This window comes from Ascaphus truei, unplaced genomic scaffold (genome assembly GCF_040206685.1).
Source record: "Ascaphus truei isolate aAscTru1 unplaced genomic scaffold, aAscTru1.hap1 HAP1_SCAFFOLD_1101, whole genome shotgun sequence".
NCBI lineage: Eukaryota > Metazoa > Chordata > Amphibia > Anura > Ascaphidae > Ascaphus > Ascaphus truei.
The window spans coordinates 75311-91355 of NW_027453967.1; the positions used below are offsets into that span (position 1 = coordinate 75311).

General features: G+C 43.1%; 1 protein-coding gene across 1 annotated transcript in view; it reads right to left on the reverse strand.

Moving 5' to 3' along the window:
* The window catches only part of LOC142475200 (A disintegrin and metalloproteinase with thrombospondin motifs 19-like), a gene marked incomplete at its 5' end in the record, with an annotated part of 70113 nt that extends 55145 nt beyond the window's left edge, over positions 1-14968 (reverse strand). The window contains 3 exons of the mRNA XM_075581175.1: positions 5763-5786; positions 6574-6654; positions 14848-14968. Of these exons, the coding sequence (XP_075437290.1) occupies positions 5763-5786; positions 6574-6654; positions 14848-14968 (226 nt within the window). The remainder of the gene's footprint in view (positions 1-5762; positions 5787-6573; positions 6655-14847) is intronic.
* Positions 14969-16045: the final 1077 nt, after the last annotated feature.

Sequence of the window (16045 nt, forward strand, 5' to 3'; positions counted from 1 at the left end):
TCATGTTACTCCCACAAATTTCTGATTTCATGCTCCTATCTTACTTTGGGTCGTCATTTTGGTCTTTGAATTTCACTTGGAATCCAGTCGATTACCAACGTTGTCCAATGATGGTTATTTCATCTTGCGATATGTACTAACCACTGCCATTTTAGTTTCTTCACCCTTGTGTTGATGTAACATACTTGTGTTTGCTCTAAAACTTATTCGTTCTTTTTCTTAGCCGTCTTATTGGTTCATACCCAGCATATATCTCTCCATATTGTTTTAGGATGCCTGAAGCTCCTGAGTCACTTACGTATTCAGGGTCCAAGTTTCACATCGAAAGTTTGTGTTGTTCCTTCCAAATGCGCTCATCGCTATTCTCCTCTTAATTTCATTTACAATGTTTCCATACATTGTTACTTGCCAGCAAAGATAGACAGAGTCTTTGACTTCTTCTAGTTCTATTCCATTTATTTTGATCTTTAAGGAGTTGACAAACTTATTAAACATCACTTTGGTCTATACTTGTATGAGATTCATATGGAGGCCCACTTTCTTACTTGCTTTAGCAAGTTCTCTGATTTGTTGCTGGAGGTCTTTGGAAAATATAACATCTGCAAATTGTAGGTGACTGAAGTATTCACTGTTGATTTGATTCGTTTTTCTTCCCAATGTAATGTCTTGCTATGAAAGCTTTGGTGACATGGAGTCTTCCTATTGCGCTCCCTTGCTGATCCTTATCTTGCTCGTATCTTCATGTAATGTAATAGTTGATGTGGTATTGTAAATGTTTGTTATAATATCAAAATACTGCAAGTTTCTTCAACATGTTGTCTTCTTAAAGCCTCTAGAACCTCTGAGGTGTAGATTGAATCAAATGCTTTGGTGTAATCTATGAATCCTAAACTGTGTGGTTGATCGTATTCATTACTTCAGGAAATCACATCTTGTAAGACTTGGATGTGTTCCATTGTGTTGTATCCACACTGCAAAATCCTGCTTGTTCTCTAGGCTGGGTGAAGTCTAAGGTCTATTGCAGCCAATTAGTGAGTATCTTCATAAAAATATTGTAAGTGATTGTAAGTAGATTGATTGGTCTCTAGTTCTTGGATTCTTCTTTCTCTCTTTTCTTGTGGATTTCAACAAACTAATAGAGAGGATTGGCTCAGTGAGTAACTGACTTGACCCGAGTTTGGAGCAGGGGAACCTTGTTTAATTCCCGGTATTGGCTCCTTGTGACCTTGGGCAAGTCACTTTATCTCACTGTGCCTCAGTCACCAAAAACATAGATTGTAAGCTCTACAGGGCAGGGACTGTGCAAAATGTCTCTCTAAAGCACTATGTAATACTAGCAGCACTATTGCATTGCTCCAGGTTTCAGGAATTGTCCTGTTCTTAAAGCAGCATGTACTTTCTCTGCTTCTTCCTTCAAGATTTAAGTTGTAATTCTCTTCCTTAGGAGCCTTCCAATTCTTTATGGATTGTATTGCTTTTTCCACTTCTTCTGGAAGGATGCATGGTACATAATTAGTGGTTTTGTCTTGCTCTTCCTTTGCTTTCCTTTGTTATGCCCTGTTATCTGAGTTCTTGTACAATTTAATGAAGAAGTACTCAACATTCTTTATGAAAAGTGCAGTCTTTTATTGTTGATCTATGGTCTTGTGTGAGTGCAATGATTTCCTTCTTCCCAATCATAAATCTCTAATACATGTAGCCGAGCCCCCTTCTAACCTTCTGTGTCAGGGGGGGAGCTGCCAGGTAAAGGGAGCCGCCGGAGCTCCACGGTGGACTCGGAGTGCGGGGCCACCATTTTAAATGTTGCTCATGCGCAGAATAAGCGGTGGGCATGTGCACTGAGATAGATGTTGCGGCGGCCATTACAGGGAGCAGGACTACATGTCCCATAGTGCATAGTGGGTAGGCATCAGGTGGAAGTCCCAGCCAATAGGGCTTGATCCTCTAGTAGGCAGGGAGATATGCTTTGTTGTGCAAGAGACTGCGAGCAGTCTGACGGAGGGAGGCAAAGGAACACATAGTGTCCAGGGAGCAGTACTTCCCTGGAGTAGGCCTAGAATTATCCCGTATGCCCATCTAGGCCCTAATGCCCCTCAGTGACGTATTGTAGAGAAGGCCCCAGGTAGGGACGCTTCCCAATTAGTTATAGCAGTACTATTACACCAGTGACCGGATGGCCCCACGGTGCTCTGTGGCCTGGGACCAGGCCACAGGCCATATCATAGACACTAGGCGAGACACTCCAGCTGGAGCTTGCCTCTCAAGGCAGATCAGGACAAGGCGTGAGGGAATTTTGCAGACCCCACATCGTGGAACCATGGATGCGGCTCTGCTAATAGAGGATCTCCACAATTCCCTGGTCATAGCCAGGAATGTACCCACCATGCACCATCACATCTAAAGGGGGGTAGCGCTACCTCACACTTTGGATGGGCTTGCTCATGAGGACATCGGGTTACAGGTGTCCAGGACACCCTCAGTACTTTGAGGGACTCACTCCTAGTTCTGTATGTGTATTGCACAGGGATATTGTTATTGCTATCGTTATTATATGTGTGTGTCAGTAAACCGTTGTTATATACCCGTGTGTATTATTCATCACTGTATTGGTTCCTGTGAGGGGTTAACCTGCCAATGCTTGGATCCCTCATGGGTGGAGGCTCTGCACTGAGAGAAGAAAGAGCTCACCCCACGCTCCCAGTGGTGGAGGCTTAGACCTCCTGTGAGCAACAGGTACAGCAGCATGCGTAGTTCCCATAGTCATAGGGAAAAGGGGCTACATACATATATGCTTCTTTTACACTGTTACATAATAGTTGAGGTTGAAAAAAGACATAGGTCCATCAAATTCAACCTATGCTAAATTTAGACAACAGATACGTTATCCTGTATCTATACTTACTTATTGATCCAGAGGAAGGCAAACAAAAAACCCCATTAAGGGGAAAAATTAATTCCTTCCTGACTCCAAGAATTGGCAATCGGATTAATCCCTGGATCAACATCCTTCCCATGTATATTTATTTTGTATATCCCTGTATACCTTTCCCATCTAAAAAGATGTCCAACCTTTTTTTGAACAAATCTATTGTATCTGTCATCACAGTCTCCATGGGTAATGAATTCCACATTTTAACTGCCCTTACTGTAAAGAACCCTTTCCTTTGTTGCTGGTGAAATTTCCTTTCCTCTAACCTTAAGGGATGGCCCAGAGTCCTTAGTACTGCCTGTGGGATGAATAGTTCTTTTGAAAGCTCCTTGTATTGTCCCTGAATATATTTGTATATAGTTATCATATCCCCTCTTAGACGCCTCTTTTCTAATGTAAATAAATCTAATTTAACTAGCCTCTCCTCATAAGTTAGATTGTCCATCCCCTTTATTAATTTGGTGGCTCTTCTCTGCACTCTCTCTAGTTCCATAATGTCTTTTCTTAGGATTGGTGCCCAAAATTGTACTCCATATTTAAGGTGTGGTCTTACTAGTGCTTTGTAAAGGGGCATAATTATGTTTACTTCCCTTCCATCCATTGCCCGTTTGATGCACGATAAGATCTTGTTTGCCTTTGTAGCTACTGCATGACATTGGGCACTATTGCTACTGTAAGCCTGCAATCTACAAGCACTCCTAAATCCTTCTCCATCAAGGATTCCCCCAATATATCTCCATTTAATTTGTAAGTCGCCTTTTTATTCTTGCATCCCAAATGCATAACCTTACATTTATCTGTATTAAACCTCATTTGCCATTTACCTGCCCACGTTTCCAGTCTCTCCAAGTCCTTCTGAAGAGAAATTACATCCTGCTCTGATTCTATTACCTTACACAATTTAGTATCATCAGCAAAGATGGAGACTTTGCTCTCGATCCCAACCTCAAGGTCATTAATAAACAAGTTAAAAAGCAGGGGTCCCAGTACCGATCCCTGAGGTACTCCACTCACGACTTTAGCCCAACCTGAAAAAGTTCCATTTGTGACAACCCTCTGTTGTCTGTCCTTTAACTAGTTTTTAATCCACTGTGTTGATGCAGTACACTTGAAGGAGAGACCTGTGATATTTGGAAAGTTCTCTACACTATAATTCAATTAATGAAGAACCCTAATGTTGGTCCCCTAAAAGGTACTTAATCACAACCTACTACTAATTTACATTTCTCCAGGACCAAGACAGATGCCAGAACTTTGTAGTATAGTATATCAGTTTTTTAATTAGAGTGCCAAGAGTAAACTGTGAAAAGGGGATCTTTACTTAAATTCAGGTTACTTGTATGAGCTTGAGAAAAGTATTTACATTGAACACAATAAATAAAAAATGTAACCGGTTTCGATCGATTAGATTGGCAGTTTATGTCAGCTACGCTTTCGCAGATGGGATTCACAGACAAAATTTTAAATAGTATAAACACACTATACTCCACACCAACGGCCACTGTGAGGACGAACAGCTCTTTGTCTGACCCCTTTCCAATATTAAATGGAACTAGGCAGGGTTGTCCGCTCTCACCTTTGTTGTTTGCCTTAGCCGTTGAACCATTAGCATGCCAGATAAGGATGAACCCCAATATTGAGGGTATTTCTGTTGGTCAGGAAGAATTCAAAATAGTTCTTTTTGCGGACGATATACTATTGACGCTTTCAAAACCTCTCACATCCCTCCCTAACCTTTTTCATGTTCTATCAGAATTCGGCTCACTTTCAGGTTATAAAATTAATCATTCTAAATCCATGGCCCTTAGTTTAAATCTCCCTAAAGAATTAGTAAAATTACTCCAACTAAATTTTGACTTCAAATGGAACGCGAACCATATTAAATATCTAGGGGTTCAACTAACAAAAAATTATTCAACTTTATACAACGCAAATTTTAAACCCTTCTTTGACCAGATAGTCAAGGACTTAGCCACTTGGAACCCATATATAATATCTTGGTTTGGGAGAATAACTACTATTAAAATGAAAATTTTACCTAGACTCCTCTATCTCTTTCAAACTCTCCCGGTTAAAATCTGTCAGAAAGATCTAAATAATATTCAGAAGAAAATTTTGAAGTTTTTCTGGCAAAACAGGCGACTTAAGAGTTCGCAAAGATATTCTTTATAAGTCCAAATCAGAAGGAGGCTTAGCTCTTCCGAATTTACAAAACTACTATAGAGCAGCTCAATTAGGGCAACTTGTTTGCTGGCATTCAAACCCAACCGAAAGGAGGTGGGCCGAGATAGAGGATTTGATTTGTTCCCCATGCAGAATAAAAAATCTTCTCTGGCTCAACAAAAAGTCTAGACCACCCGAGAGTTTCAAAAACCGGTGATATCCTTTGCCTGTAATATCTGGGACTCAAATCCAAGTTTCAACTAACTGGTACCCATTCCCTCATGCAACCCCTATTCTCGGACCCCTCTCTTCCTTTTTACACAGAAAACCCACTCTCCCATACCTGGGTTCAAAAAGGACTCACGAGAGTAAAAAATATTCTCGTTCAAGGGAAAGTCCCCCCATTCGCTTCTCTGCAAACGAAACATTATATCCCCTCTTCCGATTTTTTCAGATTTCTCCAGGTTAGAGATTATATCCAATCAGCCTACAAATCAAGCCAACCCCATGCTTTAACTCTGTTTGAGGACTTGTGTTTACACCAACCCCACACAAAGGGCATCATCTCCAGAATTTATCAAAGTCTATCCTCTATCAAGAGCAATCAAACCCCCGATAAATAAATGGTATCCTGGGAAAAAGATCTTAATGTCTGTATAGATCTCGATACCTGGAAAGACATCTGGGAAGCTGCCTCCAAAAATTCATTGTGCGTTGTAATAAAAGAGAATATTTACAAGTTAATATTCAGATGGTATATGACTCCTGCCAGACTGCACTCTTTTCTCCCAGGGGTCTCCCCATTGTGCTGGCGTGGTTGTGGTGAAGTGGGGAATATTCTGCATATATTCTGGTCATGTCCCAAAATCCAACAAACATGGACGGAAGTGTTCACCTTAATACACAAGATCCTAGAAATCACTATCCCACATGACCCAGTATATATATTGTTAGGCAAGCCAATAGCCAATATTCCCCGAAAAAAAGCTAGAGTACTAGCCCAAATGTTAAATGCTACACGGTGTACAATTGCCAAAAATTGGAAACAACCTGCCCCCCCATCCTTAAACCAAATAAATAATAAAATTTGGCATATAGTTTATATGGAAAAACTCTTAGCCTATCTGAACGGCTCTACCTCGCGATTTTCTGAGATTTGGGCCCCCTGGATTCGCCATGCAGGTATATCCCCATATATAGATTAGAATATTTGGAACAGAGTGATCATGTGGTAACTAAATTGCTGTGTACAATGCTATATTTTTACAAATGCTTCCCCTCCCCCACCTTCCTGCCCCCCCTCTTTTATCTGTTATATGTTTTGTTAATTCTTATTTTGTATGAAAAAAATGCTCAATAAAAATTTAAGTAATAAAAAAAAAAAAAATGTAATGGTCTTTAGCAAAATTACATATAATCATTTTGAAATAGACCAAATTGGCTTATGTGATTGGTTAATATCTCAGTTCTAAAATACTTACCAAGATAGCTATGAGCGGGCATTTCCTCCACAACTTTAATTCTTGTTGCACCAGCTGGTATCACCAATGCTTCTACATAGCCTGCGTGCATGAATAACATATATTATTTAATTCTATTATTTACTGATACAGTTAATGATAACCTACATTAGTTTTGTATACTAAAATTCTCAATAGGAACTCCGTAAACACTTGCAGCTACACAAATTGCTACAGAAGTTACACAAGAATTTATGCAGAGTACTGCACATCATGTAACTATCACTGCAGTTCTGATGCAATTACTCATATAAATCACCCAGAGCTGGGAAACAGATTTTGAAATTAGCTCTGCCAACCCTATATTGATTATATCAACTGTAGAAGCAGTTTTTCAAATAAATTGACTTCATCCAAAGAAAATGGGCCGTTCCTAAACGGATGGAACAAAGTTACTTTGTGCTGTACTGTAATTCAGGGGTGCACAAACTAGGGGATTTTTTTGGGGGGGGGGTGCAGCGGTTGCAGAGGACCCCCGCTCTTCCCCTAGACATTTCAATGAAATGCCAGGAACTGCGCGAGGCCTCTGCAAACCTCTAGTTAACGAGAGTCAGCCGGCTTCAGGACGCGTGACCATGGCAACGCGGTCTCACATGATGCTGCGGGGTCATGTGACGTGACGACACACGACCCCATGGCGTCATTTGATGCCGGACCGAGGAAAGGAGGGTGTGAGAACGGAGGAGAGCAGGCAGGGGGGGCGCAGCAAGAAAAGTTTACGCACCCCTGCACTAATTGATAAGAATGTTTAGTACTTTACACCGTGTAATGGCTTACCTCTGAGATGAGATGGGAATGTTTCCAATTTTTTTGGACTAGTCAATAAAATAGTACAGGCAGTCCTCGGTTATCCGACGCAATGCGTTACTCAAAATGGCGTCGGATAGCGAAGCGTCGTAAAGCGAAACCCGTTTTCCCATAGGAACACTGTTTAAATGAAACGTTCCGTTCCTGAAGGCATTTTTAATGCTAAAATACACAAAATATTTTACTCAAACAATAAGATTATGCTGCACACACATACATTATGATGTAAAGATTCTATTTATTGAATCCAGAACTGTATAATAAAACTGTTAGACATGTTTAAAGGCATAAATACCCCACTAAACCCTCACACAGACTGATCTGGACGATTTCCCTGACTGCAGCTTTCTGATTGACATAATGTTGCAACTTTGCAAAGCGTCGTAAGAGCGTCGGATAAGCCATTTCGGCGTCGTAAAACCGGCCATAGGGATGCATTGGACAGCGTCGGATAAGCCATTCGTCGTAAAGCGAAGCGTCGTAAAACGAGGACTGCCTGTACTGTTCATACAACTTTTCAGTAGTAACATTTGAGTCTGTCAGTTAGTAAACAAAAATACATTATATTCAGTTAGCCTTGCTTTGATTACAACAGCCACCAATTTAACCTAAAAAATCATCAAAATATTCTAAGTATTCCACTTTGCCACATTCTTTATTTTACTGCCATTTTTCTACTAAATTCCATTCAGCTGTTTTACTTAGGTAATGGTGTTTCCCCCACCCGATGGGAGATTCTGCCATTACAGCGTGTGTGGTGCATGCTACCTGTTGATAAGCAGGAGGGCTGAATCATCAGCCGATGTTTGTGGGGACACAGGACAGGTTTCTGGGGTACATGCCCAGCATAGATCTCTAATGGTACAGCGCCTCCATCTGCTACAGGCTCCAGATGTATGGAGGCGATCTCCTATGATAGAAACAATCCCATCTCCTCTCCCAGTAAGATCACACACCAGGCAGAAGGTATAATAACAGGAACGGTTTATTCTGTTCAGCTCAATGCAGTAACAGCAGGCCTCTGACCTATGCAGTCTCTGGTGGTTTATCCAGCTGTAGGATGGTCCCTGGACCTGCACTTCTGGTTAGGGGCCCCTGCAGTAGTCCTTGCTCTTTCCTGGTCCTCTGTCAGTATCAGGGGAAAGGTGCACACTCACTCTCCCCCGAGGGGAAGAGGAACAGGGAAGGCCAGTCTTCAGGCAACATGTATGTGACCTGACTCTCACAAGTGGGGAGAGGCACTGACTAAATTTGGGCGGCATCCCATCAGGTACAGCCTGGAAGAGGGCACCAGGTCTGACCCAGGATTGGGGGAACCCAGGCCTGTTTCCACCTCCTCCCTCATCACTCAAGGGGACTGCTGGGTGTGGGGAAATCCCATCATAAGTACTAGCAGGCCTGCTCTTACCAGGGCTTACTGCCAGGGAGGGCAGGCTAGTAGGCAAGAACCAGTCCTGGCTACACTCTCCCTCTGGTGGAAACTCCCATGTCCACACTGGGACTGAAATTTGCAGGTACCATCCTTCAGATGCATAACCTAAACAGAACAGGAAAATCAATAACCATGGTGAAAATCACAATGCAAAAAGATACATACTTTTCTGTATTACAGTGCATATAACTTAATTACATTACAGCATTCCATAGAAAACCCAGGTCCCTCCCAACATGGAGAACCTAATTACTCAGTAGTAATGCTCCAGGTCTGGTTTGCTGACAAGTGCCCCAGAACTATCAGGCAAAGTTACAGAAAATACCCTCTTAAGGGGGTCTGTCCAAGTCATACTCCACTTTATCAAAGGCTTGTTCATAGCGATACTCCATGTAGCACACTGAGCACCCGCACCCAGGTACTACTCTAAGCATAGACACCACCCGTCTGGGAGAGTTATACCCTGAAGACTCATCGGATGACATTCCCAATATGTCATCCTCCTCCCATTCGCTATCCCAATTCTTATCGGAATCCTCAGAATCCCAATTCCCCTTGTTACTATCTGAATCCCAATTTTCCGTTATGATTCCCCGAACAGGAATAGCTTCCCTAAACTTGAAGGCCCTAGTAGAGGATCCCCCTATTTCCTTATCAGAACTATACTCAAACTCAATTTCCCTACCTGGTTGCTGAAAATAAAGAGCTGATCGCAAGCGATTCCGAGCACATCTAGCAGAGCTCTGAGACTCAAGGAGTGGCGAAAGGGGAGTGCGGAGAGTACTAGCCATAGGATTGGAGGCCTTAAAGTCTCGGTCAGTCCTTGGTGTAACATCCACCCTGACTAGATACCAGGGCTATATCGACTATGTAAGGCTCCGCATCTGGCCTTGGCTTGGGGCTCAGTGAAGGGTCAGCGCCGACGGCCAAGTGTTCCGGAGTAAGTGTCTTAGTGCCCACCACCGTCTTTGTGCGTTACATGCGTAACCGCATAGAGTCAAAAAACGTTCCACGCCGTCGCTGGTTGCAGCGGTACACACCAGAGCGGGAAATGGCCTTTCCTCATCCGCCTCAGCGGTCGCCTCTCTGTTGACATCAGCCAATCTCGCGGGTTTCAGATAGAGATGAATGGTCTACACCGAAAGTGCAGACATCTGGTCTTTGGAGGGGCAGGTTGTCGTTGTCCTCCGTGTGGAGATCGCTGTTGTCTGGGGCCTTCACACCAAAAGTCTTCATCAGTTCCTGCTGAGAGTAAGTAGGTGGATTCTCACTCTGCTGATTTTCCGGACCCCTGGGACTTGCTGATTGGGATGCTGGTTTGCCAACCAAGCTGCTAAGAACCGCCATGAATGGGACGCTCTGCCGCCGCATAGGTCGCACCATCACTGTCATCAGGACTGGACTGCATCACCGTTTGATTTTGCAGGTACTGGTTTCATCTTTGGTGGGGTCCATAGGGGTACATGCCGGCTGGTGAAGGACCACAGACGACAGATCACTGCTCGGGCTCAGGTTCCTCTGTGAGAACCGGGTCTGGAACCATCTTGAACCGCTCTTCGATCATCAGGGTACTCTGACCCCCTGAAGCATCCATTGGGGCCCACGGGCCCACGGGCCCACTGGAACCTCCATTGCTAAGGTAGTTGGGTTAGCAGCATCGACCCCCAAGGTATTGGGGTCAGTTACATCCTTCTCTGCTAAAGCCATAGGCCGCAGAAGCGTCGGCTTCAGAAACCGAGCTCCGCATTTGCACATGTGGCGCCCCACACTAGGTCATCACCTGGAAAGTTGCACTTGGGGCAGAAGCATTTGAGGTACCTCTTCCCTTCCACCTTCACTACCAGGAGGCCTCCCGGTAGACGGTAGTGCGCAAAATCAATTTCACTGGCCATGATCAGGTCTCTATGTAGGCACGGACACAGGAGTATTGGTAAATTAGCTCCTCTCTCTTGCCAGGCTCCGAAGAACTGAGGGTGCGGTTGGCCACATTCGACTCCCCCCTTGTCTTTAGTCATTTGGTATTGGCTGTCACAGTGCCCCTGCCTCCGGTGGAGATTAGAGGGGGAACACACTGGAATGGGGCGTGACCCTGACTCCTTTCTGAGCCAGTCATATCGCTTCGGTGCGGTGGTTTTCGCGCCAGACCCTTACAGAACTTTGCAAAAAGGTGTGCAATTTTCCTGCAAGCCTCCCACGCAGTTCCCAATCTTGGCGGGAACCACCATTTTAGATAATGCGACTCATGTGGTGTATTCCAGGGCAAGGGAAACTCCATTTTGAGCACAGTTCTTTCCCCGACCACGCGGGAATCGCGATTCCGGAAGGAAACTGTTCGTTGTAGGCCTCTGCAGGACATGGTTAGCTGTCTACCGAGAGTATGTTATAACCCATGCTAGCAAAGCTCCCTCTGATATTCTGCACTCGTTCACGGTCCATAACAAGTACTCTGTGGTTTACTGTCTGGCGACAGCTAGTAGTACTCTGGGCGTTCTTCCAGCAGAGGGGTATAGGCACCTAGTACATCAGACACCCCTCTTAAGACACTCCCTAATAGTACTTTATGCCGCCCTGCTGTGGCACTAGCATCGCAGACCCTCTCCAAGGGTTCTTGGGACACGTTAACCAGAACACCCCCTATATGCATCATAGACCTACCAGTCCTCATGGCGACTCAGACCCAGCAATAGCTTCTCTGTCTCCACGCAGTACACCTTATGGATCAGCGGAGGATGCAGTTCATGTGACACTACACGTAGCCTCACTTTCTCATCCGTACTTGCTCTGAAAGCGTACCTGATAACTTCCAGCCTTGCGTCACTGAAAACCTGTCCTGTTGAGCAGTATCTCAGCAGCACCTCCAAATGTAACGGTGTTTCCCCCACCCGATGGGAGATTCTGCCATTACAGCGTGTGTGGTGCATGCTACAGTACTTGTTGGTAAGCAGGAGGGCTGAGTCGTCCGCCGATGTTTGTGGGGACACAGGACAGGTTTCTGGTACATACCCAGCATAGATCTCTAGTGGTACAGCGCCTCCATCTGCCGCAGGCTCCAGATGTATGGAGGCGATCTCCCAAGATAGAAACAATCCCCTCTCCTTCCCCAGTAAGATCACACACCAGGCAGGAGATATAATTAATTTTCTTCTGGGGGAGGAAAAGCGCTGGTGTGCTCAGTGGTATATGTAAATAAAATAAAAGCAAATATAGTGCAGATGGTTGATACTGGTTATATATCACTCTGTAAGCTTTAAGTAGTTGCACTCAAAAAACTTCTTGTAATAGTAAGTATGTCAGAGATTCTTCTCTCCCTGACTGGAGCCCTTGTGATGAATAAACGCAATAGGTCTCAGGATACCCCTCAGTTTGTGTATAAGGTCAACATGAAAAAGAAAAAAATCACAATAGTGCATACTATTTGACCAAATATATTCAGTGTAATATATCAAGAGCAGTTACACTCACATTTCGAATAAATTAAACAGGCATTGGAGAGAACCACCGAACATAGAAGGACCCCATCGGTATACAGCTTCTACGCGTCTCACTTGCGTCTCACCCTCTGGTTTCCGCATGCGTCACTTCCGTGGCAGCGTCACAGGTAAGGGCGGAAGAGCGTCCTGCCTCAGAAATCAACTCCGATTGCCAGTCCTTCAGCCCTCCGGTTCTCCAGCAAAGCTAACTCAATGCGTTTTGCTGATGCTTCGTCAGGAGTAGTCTGGAACGGTTTATTCTATTCAGTTCTATGCAGTCACGGCAGGCCTCTGCTCTATGCATTCTCTTGTGGTATATTCAGCTGTTGGATAGTCCCTGGACCTGCACTATGGGTCAAGGGCCCCCGCAGCAGTCTTTGCTCTTCCCTGATCCTGTATCAGGATCAGGGGAAAGGTGCACACTCACTCTCCCCCGAGGGGATGCGGAACAGGGAAGCTCAGTCTTCAGGCAACCTGTGTATACACATTGGGGAGAGGCACTGACTAAATTTGGGCGGCAATCCCCTTAAGTACAGCCAGGAGGAGGGAACCTTCCCCGTCAATCAAGGGCACTGCTGGGAGTGGGAAAAACCCATAATAAGTACTGGCAGGCCTGCTCTTACCAGGGCTTACTGCCAGGGAGGGCAGACTGGTAGCCAAGAACCAGTCCTGGCTACACTTATCAAAAAAACATCTGTCTTACTGCACATCCTTTTTTTCTCTTTGAAAACAACTGACATTGCAATAAATGTTGGAAAATAAAATAGCTTAAAGGCGACATATATGCACTTTTTTTTTATATTTTAGTGTAAAACTTTTTATTTTGTAGTAACACTATAAAAATGTATGTAACCCTTTTATCATACCCTTCCCTAAGTGAGATTGGGGGTACACTCCTTCTCGGTACGCTACTTTCAGGTGGTTTTGGTGCTGTTCCCTGCTGGCAACAGGAGGGCTGAGGGCTCCACGGTGGTGTGGGGAGAGCCAGGACAGGGAACAGGAGGGACAGATTACCTTGATATCTCTTGATGGTGCACAGTGCCTCCAGCCAGCAAGGATCCGCTGTAGATCTTCAGGGGGAGGACCCCCACTGATACTCCTTCAGTCAGAGACAGGAACTCACACACAGCAATGTTTTTTCTATATTTATTCATAGACAGCTCCAGTACAGAGAATGCAGTCTTCCATGATCTCTGACAGCATATATTCTCCCTAGACCAGATCCCTGTCTAGATAGCATATTTCCCTTCCCATCCCAGCATGGGAGGAGAGGGGGGAGACTTTCTCTGTCCTAGCTAGTTCTTCTTCTTCTTCTCCAAACTCAACTGACAATTTAGAAGGCTGTCCCAATTTGAACATCCTTGGGGAGTGTCTCTGACTCTGACTGATAGCAAGCCAGAGCTGGATACAGATTGGCCCACACACATAAGGGGGCGTTCCAACCATTATCTACCCCTCAGATTGATACCCTCAGAGTTGCTAAGCCTGCCCTTGAATACTGACACATTATTCAAGGCTGGAATACACACACACAGGCCTAATAAAGGATTTAACCTTTCCACTGTCTGCACTAACAGGACTGACAGAGGAAAGGCCCAGAAACAGAAGTAACTGTCTGAAGGCTATGCTACATGTAGAAAATACATTAAGGATCATATTTTTCTAAGATATAATGGCCGATATTTTCTAAGCGTTACACTCAATTAGACACCTTGCAACACAAGAAGGTATGTTACAGAACACTGCCACTAACTAAATATAGCACTGGATGGTGTGGTACCCATACATGTGTTAAGTCCCCATGTGTGGCAATGACATTATTAAAATGCAAATCTATAAAATAAGCAGCTACAATAGCAAAGTGGTAATTTTAAGATTACAAGAAACCTGTACTGCTATGAAATAGAACTTAATACTGTACAGGCAGTCCTCAGTTATCCGACACAATGCGTTACTCAAAATGACGTTGTAAAGCGAAACGTTGTAAAGCGAAACACGTTTTCCCTTAGGAACACTGTTTAAATGAAAGGTTCCGTTCCTGAAGGCATTTTTAACACTAAAATACACCAAATATTTTATGCAGGCAATAAGATATGCAGCATACACATAAATAATATAGTGTATATACTGTATTATACATAATACAGTATAACATAATAAATAATATATTATATAGTATAATATTATATAGTATAATATTATATATATACGCTCTTACGACGCTTTGCAACGTTGTTTATGTGAATGTGTATATATATACACACACATACACAACGTTGCAAAGCGTTGTAAGAGCGTTGGATAAGCCATTTTGGCATTGTAAAAATGAATTTAGGTATGCATTGCATAGCGTTGGATAAGCCATTCGTTGTAAAGTGAAGCGTTGTAAAACGAGGACTGCCTGTATGCTGTAATTGCTGTATAAAAAGAGCTTTATGTATGGACTGGTTACAGCTGATTAGCTCGATAGCTGTGCTAAATATATCTTCACGTGTTGCATTCATGGTACATGAAAATATAATTTACCTGCTCCTCTGGTGTGATTGAAATCCCCCTTAATGATTTTGCATGATTTCCCATTGCCATTACATACACCACAGTGATCTTCTCTTGCTAGTGATCCCAATATTCCATCACAGCCAACTTTCTGTTAAAAAAGGGGAAAAAAACAATATCATCATATTGATAATTTGACAGTAACAAATACATCTGGTTACTACTATTCTATTAATTTGTACTAACCAAAAATGGTTGAAGACAGGAAATATATTCTGCTTTAATTCAGAATTCATTCCCAAATGCATTTATAGGTAAGTTGATAATGTAATGCAGTCAAAGTCATTTACAAAACATAATTATGAAGCAGTTATTGATATATTTTGTTTTGATTTGACTTCATTGATTTCTTAGCCATCAATAGAGACCAACATATTCCACACCTTCCACAACTGTTTCTCAGAAATGATAAATGGAAGGAAAATAACAATCGCAATGTTAATGAGTCTATGAGCGCAGATCCCTATTTTAACGCCACACAATACTATTTACTTATCAACTTTTAGGTTAATCTGAAAACATTGCCCATCACAATCATGGCGACCCCATTGTGGGGAGTATTTGATCTTAGATACAGCCTGCCTTCAAATAGTCTGACTACTCGGTAGCATTCAGAGAACCATTAGTACCTGCTAGTAGTCAGGCAAAGAAGAATATGACTTTGTAATAGTTTTGGATTAATAGCCAAGCCAATATAAAATATTTAAGTGTGAAACTTTATCATTCATGTTGGCAAAGTGCACCTGCAAAGGAAAAGTTATTAAAACACATGTATTGTATGCAAAAAGCTGGAGGAAATAGTTGGTTTAGAACAATTCTGACATACTGCACATATACAAAATACAGTTGTTGGATGAGATCCATTGTAAAGTACCCTATGTGGTCCATGCATACATGTTTTGATGCTTTCAATTGCATAAAAACGCCAGTACATGATAACGAAGGAGACAGAAATAAGTGAAATAAAGCACACGCAAATAATTAAACTTATCACAGGTGCACATTAATTGCCAAGTCTACTTCTCGCTTTCAACAGCGGCCATACAATGGGTGTTTTTCACTGCAGTACATGTACCGTATGAAACATTTATAGTTTGTAGATGTGTTGGAATTAAGGCTTCCAGACCTAAAGGCCATATATGCAAATATACTGTATGCTGTGTTCATT